The 19958-nt window shown below is 34.9% G+C and overlaps 1 protein-coding gene across 1 annotated transcript in view; it reads left to right on the top strand.

Moving 5' to 3' along the window:
* Positions 1–19958, top strand: part of ADAMTS6 (ADAM metallopeptidase with thrombospondin type 1 motif 6) — a 222699-nt gene that overhangs the window by 61472 nt on the left and 141269 nt on the right. Inside the window, exon 7 of the mRNA XM_036279502.1 lies at positions 19217–19260. Coding sequence (XP_036135395.1) covers positions 19217–19260 — 44 coding nt within the window. The remainder of the gene's footprint in view (positions 1–19216; positions 19261–19958) is intronic.

The raw sequence follows: 19958 nt of genomic DNA, 5'->3' as shown, positions 1-19958 counted from the left end.
ATCCCTGGTATTAAAAAAAAATCTCCTTCTAACATAAATGATTTCTTTGCATCAGTTTGCTGTATAAATGTGTGTGCTTGTGTTTGAGCTAGGAGTGAGGAATGAACAATGTAATTAGGGGAGGGAAAAATAAACAATTTAAAAATAAACAATTACAAAATCCAATCCAATGTTATGATAGCAAGTATAAATTCTAGACATATTTTCTGCAATAACCTCATACCTGAAGAGTGCATTATTAGTTTTATTAACATGTTCCTAGTCTTATTATAATACTAACACAAATTCTAAAAGTATAATTAAAATGAAGCTGATAATGTTAGTGGAATTAAAATAGAATGTTGGTCAAACTTTAGAGAGGGTGTTTGATTTCTCTTGTTTACTCTTTGTTTTACTATTTCTCCTGGGTAGAGTAAATCCAATTCTGTTTATCTAAGGTGGCTTTGTGTTTTATCTCTCAAGTGGTCACTATTTTGAAACCTAAGTGGCTTAGAGCCATGACAGCTGAAGATGGATTTAGAGAAGGAATTTGATTTGAGTGAGAAAAAGACTGTCTTTCATTTGGTCAAACTTCTTTATTCTTGGTTCAGTAATACCAGATGTGGGTCTCACAGTTCAATTTTCCTTTTGCCATAATGATTCCTTGGTGAGAGTAGATTCATGTCTAAAAAAAAAAGTCCCCACCTTGGATTATTGCCTTGTCTTCGTACAGTTTTAACATATTATTGTCATCACATTTTAAAACTATTCACACAATGATTCATTTTCACATTTTACTCATGTTGATATTCACATCAGTTATGATGAGTTTGTGACAGAACATCACCACATCACATTGCTACACACCCTTGGATTATGATGAATCCACAAGCGTGGCCATCAGAACTTTCGCTCAAACATTTTTTTAGTCTTGGAAGCAATGTAAGTGGCAAGGAACGAGGGGAAAAAATTAGAAGATATACTAGATTTGGCCAACAAACAGCAAGAACACTTTGGGGATTTGAAATTTGATTTATAACTATTCTTTTAAAAAGTTGACTACTTTTACAGTGCTCACAAGACTAAAAGAATAGTGTTTTTGGAAGAAAGGTTGAGGACTCTTTAAATTGGCAGATGGGGAAAATTTACCAGCCAAATAGGCCTTCATACTTGCCGCAGAACCTTTCCTGACACTTCATTTATCTTAACTACATTAGGCTAATAACTTTTTAGGTTAGCAGCCTCCAAGGAGAGCCTTGTTGAAGATTCAGGATAAACTGTGAGGCGGTTCCCAGCTTGCTATTTGTTACATTATAGTACTATAAATACCATCTTTCAGTGTCTGTTTTGTGAATTTAATTAAGTGGGAATCTACAGAAAGGATATTGTTAATTGCTTCATAATCTTTAGTATAAGACTTATTGTTACTTCTAAATTATGCAGTTTACTGATGTGAGATCTGGAATTTGTGATTAAGTTCTAGTAAAGAGATGAAAGAAAAAGAAGTTGCTAGTAATATGAAACATAATTGCAAAAGGCAATTCCCATTAACTAACCAGTGGGATTAATCTAATCAGTTAACAAATGTTTATTCATATGAATAAAAGCAATAATAATTTAAACATCAGTAACATTTATTAAATACTTATTGGGCTTATATGAACAGTATATATACAGTACCCAAGTTTATGTACAAGGCAATTCTAGGAGCTGTAGCTCCTATTATTTCTCTCATTTTAAAGTTGAAAAAACAAGTTATACAAGTAGATGAAGGGTGGGATGTTTCAGGAACTAGATGCTTCCAGGAACTAGAATCAATGTTAGAACCATGGTAGGAAGGATTTAGAAGTAGTAGAAATCATTGCCTCTGCTTCAGTAGGCTTACAAACGACTTGGAGAGATAAAATTAAATGGAAAAAAGAACACTGAAAAATTATGGAGTAATATATAATTAATCAATAGTTTAAGTGAATCTGGAGCTCCAAAGTGATTAACAGAAGAGTCAGCAGAAATGCTTCCTGGATGAGGTGAATCTTGCATTTGTCATGTTTGTATGGAGAGATGGTAGAAGAGATAAAGAGAAAGAAAATTAAAACATGTATGGAAGAAGCTATTAGCATTGCATTTTGAAACCAGTCTAAAAAGAACAGTGAGCTTATGTGCATTAGTCATCGGTAACATAATTCTTCTCAATTATCTCACAAATAGGGATGAAACATTTTTATTAAAATTTAGAATATTTTTATATATTTCCTGGTATAGTGTAAGTGCTCAAAAATTTTTGATAGAATATTTGACATAACATAATTAAATCATAAACTATTTATAAATACATCAGATGAATAACATTAAATATTTAGTGCCTTAATATTTCCTACGAGGCTTTCCCAAAGAAGTAAATTTATATTATTTAATTACTTACTTATAAAATTTAATAATCGATTGAAAGTAAAGGTTAAATACTCTTACATAGAGATTTCGAGGGTTTTTTTGCACATATTTTTGCTCTAGTATCAGTATTTCCTAGAATTCACATTACCCAAATCTGTTGTAGGGAAACTACAGAGCCAAAGCTATAGAAACCCTGTGTATATTGTTACCTGCTGTATTCACAGAACCTAGAACAGTACCTAGTACATGGTTGGTTCTCATTAGTTATCTGTTGAATAAATTAATAAATACACACATGCATGGAATTTGTGAGTAACATCAGTGCTTTTAATCTGAGGACATTTAAGCATTTTCCAAATGTTAATCATTGGCAAATATTATAGCTGTTTTATTTAACTAGTAACTAAAGAACAGTGAGAGTTCATGTTTATACAATGCTCCATAGTGATTTAAACATTGGGAACAAGAATCTTTCAATTTCTCCCCTTTCAAAAGTAAAAGTTTTCATGGTGTTACCTTCAACAAATGATAAGGGCCATACACTATTTTTCAAAATTGGTGAGTTAGAATCCTACCCAGGTTCTCACTTACTGACTGTAGGGTTTTAGGTAAGTTATTTAACTTCTGTAAATCTCAGTTTGCTCAATCATAGAATGAAAATAATACCTTTTTGGCTCCTACACCATGAAGATTGTTGTGAGGTCTCAAGGAGAAATTTTCTATGGGAACTCTTAATATTTTGTACAAATATCATGTATTTTAAGTCATTTCTTTAATACTAACAATGTTTTAGGCCACTGCATGCATTGTAGGTAGCAATATAAATTTAAGCCTGATGTTACTACGGCACTGATTGTGGAATGCAGATATATACCAAGAAGGTAAGCCTCACTCACTCATTTGAAGATCTAGGGAAGAATCCTGAGGTTAACATAAGCTTTGCATGTTTGGGAAAGAAGGTAGGTCACTGTGGTCAGTTTATATAGTTAGTGAGAAGGAACATAGTACTAGGGAGGTAGGCAAGTCTAGATCATTTAGAGCCTTATAGGCTATGATAAGTAGTTTGGATTTTTCATGAGTATTATCATTATGATTATTTGAAATATAGTGTTCTTCAACTGAGGATGGCAATGTTACCCTACTTTTTAACTGGAGGAGGAGTCAAGAGAAGAGATCCTAAGTTTCATGCATATGCAAATAGATTATAAGAGAAAAGTAATTATATATAGTATGCCTGGAAACTCTTGCACATTTTTAGACGAAGAAAAAAACCATTAATTGCTTCCTATGATTATTTAATACTCTGCCTTATATTACTATTTATTTGTATTGTTGTCATCTAATCTATTCTCAATTTCTTTTGGCCATGGATTATGTTTTAATCAGCCTTGTGTAGAATAGGATTTATTTATTTATTTTTTAAAATCCTCACCCAAGGATATTTTTTCCATTTATCTCCAGACAGAGTAGGAGAGAGGGAGGGGGAGAGAGAGAGAGAGAAACATCAATGTGAGAGAGACACATCAATTGACTGCCTCCTGCATGACCCCAACCAGGGCCGGTGATCAAACTGTAACCAAGGTACATGCCCTTGACTGGAATCGAACCTGTGACTCTTTGGTCTGTGGGCTGATTCTCTACTGCTGAGCCAAAATGGCCAGGGCAGGTTTGTGTGTTTTTTAACACCAAAATAATGTATTGTTAGGGTAGTAAGCAACAGTCTCTTTCTCCATCTCTTCCCTGCTGTTATTTTTTGGAGTTAGCTCTCTATTTCTAGATAATATGATTTTATGACAATTTTTTTTATTTGTTCATTTTAGACATTACCTTTTATTTGCTTCTTTTGTGGGTAATAATTTCACTTATTTAAACCACTGACTAATATATTTAATCATTTTTAATTCCTCTTTTGGTTACCATTTAAAATTTTAAACAATAGACTTTTGTTTCTTATTTTATCACTTATGAATATCTTTTGCTTCTACACTTTGCGGAGAGAATGATATTAGTGCTCACTAGATATTTTTAAAAGCTGGCTGGAACAGCTTTGTTCATAGGAAGCATAGAACACCATGGTTACTTTTCTTCTCCATGGCAATTAAGTACTGATCTTTGTCTTCCATCTCTTAAGTGCATTTACTCTTGAACTATGTATGATATACAATTCATGTCTGTGTGTTAGCAATAGATGACTTGATGGATTTTATCTGGCTATATATACTTCCATGTTAGTAATGTTTAAATATCTAGTTCCTACACAATGGAAACCAGGTCAGTTTAATTTTCTTAGTGTTTTATCTGGCATAGCTCCACATGTAATAAGGTCATTCATTATTAAAGTGCTTTTTCGATATTTATCAGTAAACGTATTCAAACAAATCTTGTTCTGTTATTAACAGAATAGAAGGTCTAGTAGAGCAAGGTAACCCACATAGTTACAATACATTGTGACCCTCCAAGCTTTTCATTGTTTTCTGCAAAAGAAACTAGTCAACATATTGGGAAATTTTTAACCTAGCTCTTTGAGACTTTATGAAGTTATAAAAGCATTTTGGTTGCTCATACTTCATGCCCTCTAGCGCTTGAGGTAGTCCATGTTGGGCTGGGGCCTGAAAGTGACCGAGCAAATTGAGCAAGGCCTCCACAACCGTAACTTCAGAGGGTGATGAATCCTGGCGCTCAGTTTTTAAAAACATTAAACCCCTCTTATAGACAAGTAATGACCAAGTCTTCTAATATTCTTAATGAATTATTGGCAATTGGAATGGGAGAGAAATGTGATATGAGGCATCAATGCCTTATATCACATTATTATTATTACTATTATTATTTTTAATCCTCACCTGAGGATATGTTTATGTTTATTTTTTTATTAGAAAGAGAGACAGAGGGAGGGAGGGAGAGGGGAGAGAGAGAGAGAGAGAGAGAGAGAGAAAGAAACATCCATGTGAGAAACATTGATCGATTGCCACCTATCAGTGCCCCGACCAGAGGGTGTAACCCTCAATCTAGGTATGTGCCCTGACTAGAAATCAAACCTGTAACCCTTTGGTGTATGGGATGATGCTCCAACCACCTGAGCCATATCAGCCAGGGCTCACCTTATTATTATTATTATTTTATTTTTTATTTTTTTGGTATGTGCCCTTAGTGGGAATCGAACCCGGGACTCTCTGGTCCACAGGCCATTGCTCCAACTGCTGAGCCAAACCAGCCAGGACTCACCTTATTATTTTTGTTAAACTAAAATAATTTAGAAAATTGGAATATTGAGTACAAACTAAGATAATGAAATTTGGTAGGGGACAAATATAATGCAGTATGGTCAGAGAGGAAAAATAGCAAAAATCCAGAGAATGAGTAACTGTATTTAAGTGAAGCTGGAAATCTTCTTAGCAGTAAGGGAATAATAAGATTAGTATGAGTTAACAATGTAGTGTTGTGGTTAAAGCAAACGCAGTACAAGGTCTCATAAATAGGAATCAAGAATGTAGGAAACTTGATAATTTCCCCATTGTGCTTGCACTGGTCAGAGCCTTATGAAAGCATTGTTTCTCGTTCTGGGCTCCACCACGAAGAAGGACATGGTGAACTTGGAGAAAGTTCAGAGGAGGACCACAAAGATGATTAAAGGGTTGAAAAAGAAACCTAAAAGAAAATTTTTTAAGTAGTGGAGATTATTATTCTAGAAAAGAGAAGATTTAGAGGTATTTAATTTATGCATAAAGGATGGAGACCAGATGTTCTCAATCTTCACTGAAGGTCAAAAAAAAAAAAAAAGTAATCTACGTAACCTGTAGTATAAAGGATTTAGATTAGACATAAGAAAACCTTACTCTTAGAATGTTAGAATAAGTGACTATGGACATGTGAGATCTTTTGTAACACTGTAGATTCTTTCTGATAACATGAAACTGCTCAAAGGGTGTTTGAGGCATTTATCATTTTAGTAGCTCATTAGGTAAATGTACATTTTTAAAATTCTTTATTTTTTCTGACTGAGGAAAATTAACAGTTGCTCAATATATTCTGACTATAATCAGTCCTTATGAAAATGTGTACAGTTGTCTTGATAGAGGCAATGTAATTCGAGTTGTAGTCAATTCTGTTCATATGACAGTGTAGTCTGATGTTCCATTAAATCAGAAAAATAGTCAATATGACCTCTTTCCTCACTTTCCTGTAGACCATGCTTTAGAAGGCAAAGGACAGCTGTTGCTTGTTCATTGATTTGGTGGTAAATATCAGTATAAAAGAGAAATGATTATGTTGAAGCTTAAATATATATATATATTTATTTATTTATTTATTTATTTATTTTTATTTATATATATTTAGATTTTTAACATTACATATATATCTACAAATATAAAGTTCAGTGGTGGTGTTTTTTCTAACAATAGCCCTTTGTATGCATTTTTTAAATGCAGTCAGGCTTTCAAAATCAATGTTGTTAAATACTTGTCTGACCATAAATAAAAATTATTCAGCTTTGCAAATCAACTACCAAAATACTGCCTAACAAAACCAGGGTATTGGTTGTCTGTGGCTAGATTTAAAAGGCCTATATGCTAACAATAGAAAAATTCTTCTCCCTATTGAGCAATGCCCTACATTTTTCCTTTAAATAGCTTCTTTGGTTTTGAGGTTTTTGAGCAAGAAGACAAAATAAGCTGTGTACTTTATTTTAAGGCAAAGAGCTGTTGTGGTCTACCATGTTCTGCAAAACTAAAAAGATGCTATAGTAAAAAATTTAGCAAAATTTTTTTTAGGTATAGTAGTTGCTTAGAGAAACTGTCTTTATATTATAAATAATATAAATAATATAAAATGACTGAAATAATTTTTCATTGTTTATAAAGACTTTCCATTACATGTTGATGTTAAATATAATTTTTCTCATAATACTAGAGGAAGTTGTGTGTTTTTTAAAACAGGGGAGTAATTTGTTTTCTAAGCAAAGAGCAATGTGTTAATTATTTTATTTTTTAGCAAATCAACTTTTTAATTCAAAATTGTGTATCTTTGTTCTAGGTGCTGTAATTGTTGTGAATATTTTAATATTAAAATACATGGTGTGTTTGTTCATCCAGCAAAAGGAAATATAGGGATTCTTGTTATTTACTCCTGAAAGTAGACAGTATATCTCTCAGGGTGGTATTTATTAATTAGGTGAATTTACCTGGTCCTTAACCATGGAGATTTCAAAACCTAATTTTTGTCAGCATGTAAATCTATTTTTAAAGGTACACTTAAAATTAACCAAACTTTTGAAACTGATAGGTATGAAATCAAAATGTCTCACTCATTGTTAATTTACAATGAAAAATACAGTTGACAATGGACTAGAATATGCAAGTCAGCATAATCAGCACTTTTCTTTCTTGTAGCTAAGCAACATGAAAAACTTAATCATAATCTGAAGACCATTTAATAATTTTATAATGAGAATAGAAATATCCCAGGGATCAGAAACCCATAAAACTCTAAGTCATTGTTTCTTGTCATCACCTTCTTCTTCCTCCTCCTCCTCCCCCTCCCTTTCCACTCCCCTCTCCCCTCCTCCTCATTGTTCTTCTTGGGAGATATTATTATTATTATTTTCTTTTATTTATTTTAATTTTATTTTTTCTCCCATTGATCCCCTCCTCCCCTCTCCCGCCCCCTCCCGCCTTTTCCCACACTATTGTCTGTGTCCATTGGTTATGCATATAAATTCATTGGTTTATTTCTTCCCACTCCCCCAACCCCTTTCCCTTTGAGGTTTGTCAGTCTAGCAATAAATTTGTACTTCTTAACCTCTTCACCTTTTTCACCCATTCCACCAACCCCCCTCCCATCTGGCAACCAACAAAATGTTCTCTGTATCTATGAGAATATTTCTGTTCTGCCTGTTCATTTTATTTGTAGATTCCATTGTCGATAGATATGTATTCATTGCCATTTTGTTCGTTCATATATTTTATCTTTTTCTTCAAAAAGACCCTTCATCATTTCATATAACAACGGTTTGGTGGTGATGAACTCCTTTAACTTTTTCTTGTCTGGGAAAGTCTTTATATGGCCATCGATTCTAAATGACAGCTTTGTAGGATAGAGTAATCTTGGTTGTAGGTTCTGGCTTTTCATCACTCTGAATATTTTTTGCTACTCCCTTCTGGCCTGCAAAGTTTCTTTTGAGAAATCAGCTGACAGCCTTATGGGAACTCCCTTGTAGGTAACTAGCTGCCTTTCTCTTGCTGCTTTTAAGATTCTCTCTTTGTCTTGAACCTTTTGCATTTTGATGATGATGTGTCTTGGTGTGGGCCTCTTGGGGTTCATCTTGTTTGGGACTCTCTGTGCTTCCTGGACTTGTATGTCTCTTTCCTTCACCAAGTTAGGAAAGTTTTCTTGGCAGGTATTATTATTATATCCCCTAAATGCTGATAATGGTAGTTGGGAAGAAAATGAGGCTTATGTAAGTAATTGTGATATAAAACAATGTCGAAACACATGGATGCTGAATAATTAGAGAAGGGATAGATCAATTTAAGCTTCATGAAGGATATCTAGAACTTCACAATAGAAATGGGAGGAGGATGGTGCATGAATGAGGTGTGGATGTGGGGAAGATCAAGATCTTTTTATGGAGTGGTGAATATTTAGTCAAATTTGGCTAGAAGAGAGGACATATCTAGGGAGAAGTAAGCTAGGTTTTAGGGGGTTGGGTCTTGAACTCCAAGCTAACATCTTTAGACTTTTGGAGACATTGCATGAGCAGAGCTCTGCTTTAGGAATAATAAACTCTCTATAAGATACTATTGGATAAAGATTATTTACATTCATCTCAACTAGAGATACCTAAGGATATAAATTAGGAAGTTGTACATAGGATTGAAATGAAAAGGATGAATATATCTACACTGAGAAAAAGTTATCTAGTTCATGTGAAAGAACAAAGGAAAAGGAGGACACAAAAATAACTCTAAAATGACCAAAGTTCAGTCCAATTAATTGTACTCCAGTGGTGTAAAAGTGTGAAAACACTTTCTCTTTCTGCTAATGCCTGATGAAACTTTTACTGATCTTAGAAAAGTTTCTAAGCTTCTTAAGATGAAGAGTATGTTAGTCTTGCTCATGTTTTTCCTTATATGCTTTCAGTAAATATTTGTTGAAAAACTGGTTTAATTTTTTGATTCATGAATAAGAATGAATCTGTTAGTAGATCAATTTTGAGTGAATCCAGCATATCCCATTATCTACTCACCAGGGCAACCCTATATTAAGTGAAGTTTTAAATAATTTTTGCTTTCCTGAAAAACACCCCAAAACATCATTATACAACTGTGTTTTGATGCTTTTAAAATAACGTTTTTCCTATTACTTGTTGACAAAGGTACTGGGAAATGGGTTTGTAGAAGCATAAATGGTTACACCGTTTTTAGAGGGAATTAAACACTGAATACCCACAGTGCTCCAGACACTGTGCTGGGTGCTGGGATACAGTAGTGTGCAAAACAGGCCAGTCCTTAATCTCAAAGAATTTTCAATCTAGTGGGAAAGACACATACCTGATATTATCAGTCTGATAAGAGCTACAAAGGGAAAATTTAGGGAGCTCAACAAGTATTTATTAAGGGAACCTCATCTAGTCAGGAAAGACCAGTGCAAAGAATAGTAAAGTAACCTATCAAAGTGGATGGAATCGGTAGAAAAGTGTTTCAGATGGAGGGAATAGCAAGGTCAAAGTTCAAGAAATGGGAGGAAAACATGGTATGTTCAAGAATTGAAAGAAGGCAAATATGGCTTGAGTTTGCAAAGAGGAAACAGAGGTGGACATAAGGCTAGAGAAGTGGGCAGGGGCCAGCTCATGAGAATATGGATGATTACCCTTAAATTGCTTAACTTCTAGGAATTTATAATGGAAATTTATCAGACAAATGTGCAAAGATATAGTGATGTTGTGATTAAGTTTATATCAGAAATGTGGAAACAATCTAAGTTTTCAATTATAGGGAATTATTTAAATAAATTTTGCTACATCCATACAGTGGAATTTGACAAAGTCATGAAAATTATGTGCCTATGTCTTTACTGACATAGAAAGATGTTCAAAGTATATTGACAGCTAAAAAGCAGGATACAAAAAAGATAATATTTCATTTTTATGAATCTAAAAATATAGTATCAGTTTATTCATTGTAAATAAATATATTATGATTTAGTAACAAAACAAAGAGAAAGTTACTTGCTTTACCAGGAAATGGAAAATGATTGAAATAGTAATGAGAAAAGCCCAGGGGAAACATATGATAATCTGTTGAATTGAGATTGTTGATAATTGCAAAGTGGTGAAAACTTGTATTGGTAGGTTATTATAACAGATATGAAATTTTCTATCTTAGTTAGATCAATACTTTGCAATGGTTTGGATACAATTTTGCAAGGGCAAACTATCTCTATGCTTCCCAATAGAAATTCCATACTAGAATGAGAGGAAAAGTCATATTATGATGTGAATAGCCACAGAGGTATTTTACAAACTAATGGCTAATCTTTTTTTTTTTTTTTTTTATCCTCACCCGAGGATATTTTTCCATTTTTTTGTACAGATAGAGTGGGAGGGAGAGAGAGGAAGGGAGAGAGAGAGAGAGAAACATCGAGTGGCTGCCACCCACACGACCAACCGGGGACAAACTGCAACCGAAGTACGTGCCCTTAGCGAGAACCGAACTTAGGTCTCTCCGGACCGCAGGCCGACGCTCTAACCGCTGAGCCAAACTGGCCAGGGCTAATCTTTAATTTACTTCATGAGCAATAACATGGGCAACCTCTGACATATGAAAGGAATTATTAGCTAAATTTATTTAGTATTTATTAGGCAAATAATCCTGACATATTTTTGAGAATTATTGTGTTAGATGTTCAAATAATAATAATAATAATAATAAAATATGTCACCTCATCAGATAGCATACATATGGTTGGTCTTAGGTTGTAGACATTCACAAATATCAGCAAGTAACCTTCTTAAGATAATTACTGTGATTCAGATAAAGAAATGAATGTTATGAGAGATGTAATCTGTGAAATGAGATACATCAATGGAACTAAATTATCTATTTGTTTTAAGTGGTGTTATGGACTGAATGTTTGTGTCCTCCTTAAAAAATTCATTTGTTGAAGCCTTAATCTCCAATGTGATGATATCAGGAGGTGAGACCTTTAGCAGGCAATTAGGTTTAGATGGGGTCAAGAGAGAGGAGCCCAATAATGGGATTAGTGCCCTTATAAGAAGAGAACAAGGCCAGAGCGCTCTCTCCACTGTATGAAGATAGAGCAAGAAGGTGGCCATCTGCAAGTCAGGAAGAGGCCCTTTAGCAGACACCAAATCTGTCAGCATGTTGATCTTGGACTTTCTAGCTTCCAAAACTACGAGAAATAAGTGTTTGTTGTTTAAGCCACCCAGTCTATGGTATTAGTCCAAGCTGACTAATATTCAACAATTGGTACTGAGGAGTGGGGTGCTGCTGTAACAAGTACTTAAAAATGGGAAGCGTTGGAACTTAATAATGAATAAAGGCTGGAATGTGCATGCTAGAAGAAGCCATGAGTGCTGTGAAGGGACTTTTAAAAGCAATTCTGGTGAGAGCTCAGGAAGAAAAGAGGAGAGGTGTGGAGAAAGCTTCCATCTTACAGAACACACCCATAATCGTGCTGGTAGAGGTGTGGGTGACAAAGGCTATGTTGGCGATGTCTCGGTCAGAAACGAGGAATATGATTTTGGACGATGAAGGAAAAATGGTTCTTGTTAAAAACTGGCAAAGAACTTGGCTGAATTATGTTCATGTTCTAGTGTTTTGTGGAAGGTTGAACTTGTGAGTGATGAAATTAGATATTTAGCTGAGATTTCTAAGCAAAGTGTTGGTTCTCCTGACTGCTTATAGTAAAATGTGAAAAGAAGAAATGAATTGAAAAAGGGAATGTTGAGCAAGAAGAACTGGAACTTAAAGATTTGGAAAATCTTACCCTGTTCATGTTGCAGAAAATGAGGAAGCATGTTCAGAAGAGAACACTAAGGGTGTGGCTGACTGATCAGATCTGATAAGGAGATTAGTGTGAGTATGAACTGCAGAAATAGTCAGCCATCTGAATAGAGCCAGCAATAGAGATGATATACCAGGAGAAACACTGCCAAATGGGACTAAAGGAGATAAAATAGAAGGGAATAAAGGATGGCTGTGGACATACATTATACTTTCAAAAAAAAGAAAGAAGGGCCACAAAGCCAGTTCACCATGGGCCCAGAATGCATGTCCTTGGAGATGAGCCTTCTTCCACCTTGGTTTCAAAGACCAGAGCTGCATGGGAGGGCCCTTACGGAGGTCCATGTGGGCAGCACACTACCAAGCTGAAGGGGTGGTGCTACCCAGTGGCTCCAGAGGCAGAGCATCAGACAAAGAGGATCTAGAGCTTTAAGATCTAATGGAATTTGCCATACTGGGCTCTGGATTTACTTGAGACCCATCATCTCCTTCTTCCTTTTGATTTCTCCTCTTTGGAAAGGGAATGGCCATCCTATGTTTGTTCCACCACTGTATTTTGGAAACACATAGCTTTTCTGGTTTTACAGGTTCACATCTAAAAAATAATTTTGCCTCAGAATGCATTATACCTAGATTCTCACCCCTATCTGATTTAGATAATACTTAGAGGAGACTGAACTTTAGAGTTGATGCTGGAATGAGTTAAGACTTTTGTGGGATGAGTTAAGATTGTTGGGATAAATTAAGATGGTTGGGATGAAATGTAAGAAGGACATGAATTTGGGGTGGGGGCAGAACTGAAATGTTATGGACTGAATATTTATTTCCTCCTCCAAAATCCCAGTGTTGAAACCCTAATGCCCAATGTGTTGGCATTTAGAGGTGGGGCTTTTGGAGATAATTATCTTTAGATGAGGTCATGGTGGTGGACCCCTCATGATGGGATTAGTGCCCTAATTAGAAGATAAAGAGACACTAGAGTTTTCTTTTGATGAGCAAGCACCAGTGAAAGGCCATGTTAGCACACTGGAGAAGGTGGTCTACAAGCTGGCAAGTGGGCTCTCACCAGACACCAAATCTGCTGGCGGCTTGATCTGCACTTCCCAGCCTCCGGAACTGTGGGAAATAAATGTCTTTCAATCAAACCACCCAGTCTATGACATTCTATCACAACAGCCCAAATTAGAACAAGTGGTCTTATAATTTTTTTCACTTATCACAAAGAGTGCTATACATTCTTGCATATATTGAGTTAAAATAATTTTGTTACCATTGTTTTTCTGAGTTTTATAATTCTGTGCATGTAAAAAAAGCAGAAAATTGCAGTATCACCAGTTCTTGGCTTTCACACCACGTCTAAGAGCACTAAATGAAATAGTACAGTACTTAGGACATTCTGTTTGGAAGTAAGTCTGTGACTCAGTGTGAAACAAATGAGTCTGAAAGTTTAGATTTTGATTCATTTCATTTTAAAACGGAATCACTGAAAGGAAAGCTTCTTTGTAACAACTCTTGCTCTTACATAAGAATGGAATGTAGGTTTCGGAAAAGGTTTTAAAAAACCATCCAGGTATTTCATCATTGTAAGGTAGTACTGTATTTTACAGACCTTAAAATGGAACTTAATTATGTATTTTGGTCAGTTTCTTTTGATAGTCATGCCTAGCCAAAAAATGATTAGGAAATTAGAGTTGAAAGTATATACAGCAGAAAAGTCTATCCATGTTATAGCAACAGATATTCAATCCACCTCTCCGGTTTTGATCTCAGTCTGTCCTACATTATGAACTTAGGGTAAGGGAATGACAATGTGTGCATTCATCTATGCACCTAAAGCAGAACCCTGATTTCCTTTAGGTACCTGTCTTTGTGTAGATTCCTTAAGATCATGTTTCTTCTTTTTTATCTGCCCAGAGGCCTTTATTATTATTTCATGAAGAGAAAACAAAACAAGTCCCATAGTGATAAGGTGTTTTTCTATCCAAATTCAGACCCAGAGAACCCTTTCTAATCATACTTCAGCTTTTCTATCACTTCTGAGGACTCCAGTGTATTTTGTTTAGGGGCCCCTGACACCTCTGGATCAGTCAAAATGTTTTGGAGATTGATTTGTTTCAAGGGTGCAGAGAGTGGGCAGTGGGGAGCTCCTTTTCCTCAGTCTTTCATTTGTTCAGCAGCAGGACAAGTCCTAAAAGCACACCAGTTATATCTTTGGGATAAAGCATGATTCTTTGCATTATTTTTCTTTGCAATTTTTCCTGAAGTGGCTCAGGATTGAAGAAAAAGAAGGCAAAATCCTAGCATGGCAGAGAAAGCTGATAGGACGTAGAGGGAATTTGATGCAAGGTGAAAACGAGAAAGGGGTGCACTGTGAAGTTTGTATGATTATATACCATAATGTTGAAAAATGATGCTTAAAGGTAAGATGTGCAAAAACTGAGAGAGATATATGGGAGCTAAAATAAACTGGTTCATACTTGGTCTAATTTGAGAAGTAATGCTTTAAGTGTGGTATAGCTTGAATTGCATAACTTATCAAGATTCTTATTATCTGTAGAAATATGGGGCTGACTGCAAAGAGAATAGTTTGTAGGAAAGAATCAGAAATTTATACATGAAAATATACAGGAAAAATAGTAGGCGGAATTAGTGAAATAAGAAAAACACAAAAAAGGAATTTAAGCAAAAGTAAATTGTAAAAGAATCATAAGTTTATGAAAACATGAAAGTAAATAAATTAAAGCAATTTAATTTTTAAAATGTCTCAAATCATTCCTTGAACTTTAGCCAATCATTTTCTGTACAGGTGACACTATGTTTAGCAAGCATATACAATCAAGGTTTGGAAAAATACTTGCATTGATCACTTCTGTATTGAAGTGGAAATTCAATATAGTTGAGGAAGTTTACCTTAAAAGGAAACTTAAGCTTTTTTAGATTAATCATTCTCAATTTTTATATAAATACAACTTGATTTTATATTATATAATTCATAGATAAAACTGTGTAAAGTTTTTAATACGTGGCTAAAGCCTGCTCATGATTATAAAAATAGCCCAAAGAAGAGTAATCTTTTAGAAGTACCTATCACGGTGGATATAGTCACGTATAAATTATTTTTCTTAGTACCGTTATCACATCTTCCTTCCATCAATGAGGAATTTTTATTGGTTTAAGTTTTCACACTGACGTAAGCTAATACGGTCAGGCAAATTCTTAGGGTAAATGAGCATTCCTATCAGTTATTATGAAGCGAAGTTTTAGATCAAATTTCGTTAAGCACACAAATGTTTATTAAACAAACAAGGGGGTACAAAATAATTCATGCTTCTTGTTTTGTAGGCTTGACATTCCAGCTCTCTCTTATATAGGTGCTCTGACAACACTTTGCATGAAAAATGCACTGATTACAGACATGAATACATTTTTAGGCAGAATTCTGTTACTCTTGTATTTGTCACCTGGCACCATGATCCTCCAGACCAATGAGTGGACATACAAGACAAATCTCAGCGGCTTGCCCTGGCCAGTTTGGCTCAGCGGTCGAAGCGTCAGCCTGTGGACCAGAGGGTCCTGGGTGCGGTGTCCGCTAGGGGCACGTACCAAAAAAACAAAACAAAACAAAACAAAACTCTCAGCAGCTTCATCTAAGTGTGCAGCCTACAATATATGTGTTCCCCCCCCCCCCCCCAAAGACCTCAACTAACTTACTTACCCATGTTTAGATTCTAGTATATGACTATGCCTGGGCATATGCTAGGTGCTCAGCAAAGCCACGTGTGAAAGAATAAATGTAAAAATGTTGCTCTTCAGTGTTTGATGTTAAAGATAATGCATAGAGAGCAATACTTGCTCTCTCTGAATATAGAATACAGAAGGGTACAGTGTGGATTGAATTGAATGCTAAAGCCAAGGGAATGGCATGGCTTTTCCCTATAGAATATCCTATAGAGAATTCTGTAAGTACATTAGAGGATTGGTAACAACTGAGGAAAATGCACATAGAATTACCTTGGTCGAAGATACTTAAGTTTGCATTATTTGTTGATGACTTTAGCCTTTAGGCGGTCATGACAGAATGAAATAATATCCATCAGAAGTGTAACATGAAAGGTGTAGGCAACATGAGAGCAATGAGAGGAAGTGAGAAAGGCCTGCTATGAGGTGGGTTTGTCTGTGATCTTCACATTTTTTGCTTTATTTGCCTCCTAAAGTAATTTTGAAAAATGATGTACCACTTTGCATATTTTAAAGTTGATATCTAAAATACTTACATAATCATAAGCTTAAGTAGCTACAGAGACTAGTTAAAAACATATTATATAATTGTATATATGCTTTAAATAAATTTTGTCAAAACTTTGGAGTTGCCTATTTCGTTGAATCACGAAAAATGCTCACCGTGTAATCTAATTGGCTAAGTCAGTCCTCATTGCCAAACTACTTAGGTAAGCCAGTTTATTGTCTGTCAATAATAAACCTGACTATTTTTTTTAGGTCAAATGAGTATATTAATACACTCCATGACAACCATTTCATGTCTGAATTCTAACTGTGAGATGGATATTTAGACTGGTTTATAAGCAGTCAGACAGACTGGTAGAAAGAAAGAGAGTCTTGCCAGGGAGAAATAAGGATTACACCCTTCAATTTTTCTTGCATTGCTCCAAAGAGATTAAGCCCCAGGATCCATGCATTCTTGAATTATTTCTTTGCATTATGCTCTGGAGACTTGTACACCCAGGGGGGCAATATACTCTAATGAGGTTTGGGGTGGGGGAGAAATATGCTTTCTTTTTTATAAAGTAGAAACAGGGCAATTGTGAAAGGCAAAAGAGGAAAGATAAATTGGTGGCTTTCAGGTGCATTCTCAGGCAGGTCAGTTTTAGGAAAGGACATGTGGAAGCTGAGGATTTGGAAATAGATTCTGCTTTTAAACATTTATATCTGCGTTACTCTTTATGAAAAGTCTTTGTTTACATCCTCTTGACTGCTGGTATGGATTGTGTCTATGTAACATTGTAGGCATTTACACACTATGATTGCAAGATAAATTGATTGTGACACCCAGAATATACTTTCTGGTACTTTGGTAAATACACCAAGTACTCTCTCTATATCTCATATTTAAGAGTGTACCAGATACTACAATCTATTGGTTTACCAGTTACAAGACAAGAAAGTGGATGACTGTGTGAATGGTTAAAATAGAAAAAGTTATGCAAGGGGAGAAGGAATCCCTTTCCTCAAATGTAAGAAAACATTTACAGAGTTCAAATAAGGTGATGATAAAGAGTTGATTAAGGGATTAATTACTAACCCCTCCCCCCAGTAATGTGGACTAACCATTATTTATATACAATAAAAGAGAACTTTTATAACTTGGATTTTTCTGTAGTTTGTGAAATTTTATTTTTTAAATAAAGTTAGTAATTTTTTAAAATTAATTTATTTTTGTTACAGATGTTTCTCCTATTTTCCCCCGCTGATTGCCCCCCCCCCGCGCCACCCTCCTCACCCTGTCCCCAGCTTTGTTGTCCATGTCCATTGTTCATGCATACATGCATATAAGTTCTATGGTTTATCTCTCCCTCCTACCCCCTCTTCTGGGGATTGTCAGTCTGTACCCCACTTCCACATCCCTGGGACTACCCCATTCCTCAGACTGTTATGTTCATTATATTCCACAAATAAGTGAGATCATATGATACTTGTCTTCCTCTGTTTGGCTTGTTTCGCTTAGGATAATACTTTCTAAGTCCCTCCATGTCATCTCAAAGGATAAGAGATCTTTCTTTCTTACAGCTGCATAGTACTCCATTGTGTATATGTACCACAGCTTTTTTATCCATTCGTCTACTGATGGACACTTGGGCTGTTTCCAGATCTCAGCTATTGTAAATAGTGCTGCTACGAACATGGGGGTTGAGATTTTATTTTTTAACTAAAAAGCTTTTTATTTCTAGCTGGAAACATAAGCAAATAAAAATATTCAGTCTTTTAAAATTATTTTTTATTCTCAATTTAGAAATTCTGTGTTTTTGGTTTTAAAAATAAGTTTTTAAATGCTTAAAAGTAAATGTTTACATCAATATTGATTTAGCATTTTAAATGCAACGTATTTTAAAATATTCAACATTACTTTATGAACTCCATTGTTTGTACTGATTTATAATGCAACACATTGGAAGAAGCTTCCTAGTGAGCTATTTAGCTGTTTATAAAATCACTTAAAATATTTGTATTTTAGTCATGCAAAATTGCTGGTATACTACTAGAAAAACTATACGATATCAATTTTATTTCCACCGCTGTATTGCTTGAGTTTTTTACTTAATTAAATAAGAACCCATGTTAAATTCGAAAGAACATCAAATGGTGCTTGTAACTCAGAAGTATAAAACACTGTCTATGGCTATAATAAGAAAATATTCCAGCAGTTTCAACAAAGATGGGAATAATAAAGCTACCCATTTGTTTTTTGTGGAAGCAGTAGCAATCTGCAGACAAGCTATTCCAGCTTCAAGACAGTAAGGTAGATGGTTTTATGGAACTTGCAATTACAGAAATCCACTTTAACCTTTCTTTCTTACTGGCAGGTGTCCCACTGGCTTGGAGCCAGAGCCCGCGAGTGCAGTGCAGCCGCGGGGTCCCCCAGAGTGTTGAAAATGCCAACACTCCAGCTGGCTGCTCATAATTGCACTGATTGTGGTCTGACAACCAGAGCTCTGAGAAAAAATGTGATGAATATATGAAAATATTTTACAAATTTGATCAGATTACAAATTTCATCTCTCTCTTTTTCTCTCTCTCCTCTATAGATATGATATCTGCACTTATAAAAATAAGCCCTGTGGAACACTGGGTAAGTGTTTTATAAAGGGAGGATAGTTCAAATTGTCTCTTTGGTCCAATGACTTTGCTCTTTATTATTAATTTGGTCATTTCCCTTTCTGACACATCTGAAATTACTCCTAGAAATTGTTAAACCTGATCTTTGTGGATATGTCACCTACTAGGAAACAAGTAGAATGATGATTTAAAACAACTTAGAAGATGATTAAAAATCATCAAACAATAATGATAAATCAAAAGTTGCCACTCATCTCCATATAATCCATCTCTGTAATGTGTTTTCCAAAAATACCAAGAAGCTTGAGAGCAAATGAAAGCAACCAGCATCTTTAAATTTCAGGCTAGGAAAAGCAAAGGAAACAAACAACAATACTTTGGAGATACTTAAGGAAGAGGCATTGAGAACAGTATTATTATTATTATTATTATTATTATTGTGTAATTTGGTAGAAATAGTTTATCCCCATAAGTTAAGATATTATTGGACAGTTTTAGTACCTAAACAAAACAAAACAACAAGAAAAACAACTTTGTAAAACATTACAGATAAGATAGAGAGGATAGGATTATATTTCTTGTGGGCCCAGCTGTCCAAATCATTTGTTTTTTTAAAAAGCATTTCTGTAATATTCTAGAATTTAAAAAATCACATTTTGTTGCAGATCATAACTTCATGCTGGTAAAAGTTAGCTGCAAATACAAGTGGGG

This window comes from Molossus molossus, unplaced genomic scaffold (genome assembly GCF_014108415.1).
Source record: "Molossus molossus isolate mMolMol1 unplaced genomic scaffold, mMolMol1.p scaffold_m16_p_3, whole genome shotgun sequence".
Lineage (NCBI taxonomy): Eukaryota > Metazoa > Chordata > Mammalia > Chiroptera > Molossidae > Molossus > Molossus molossus.
This window is presented reverse-complemented; position numbering and strand designations above follow the sequence as displayed.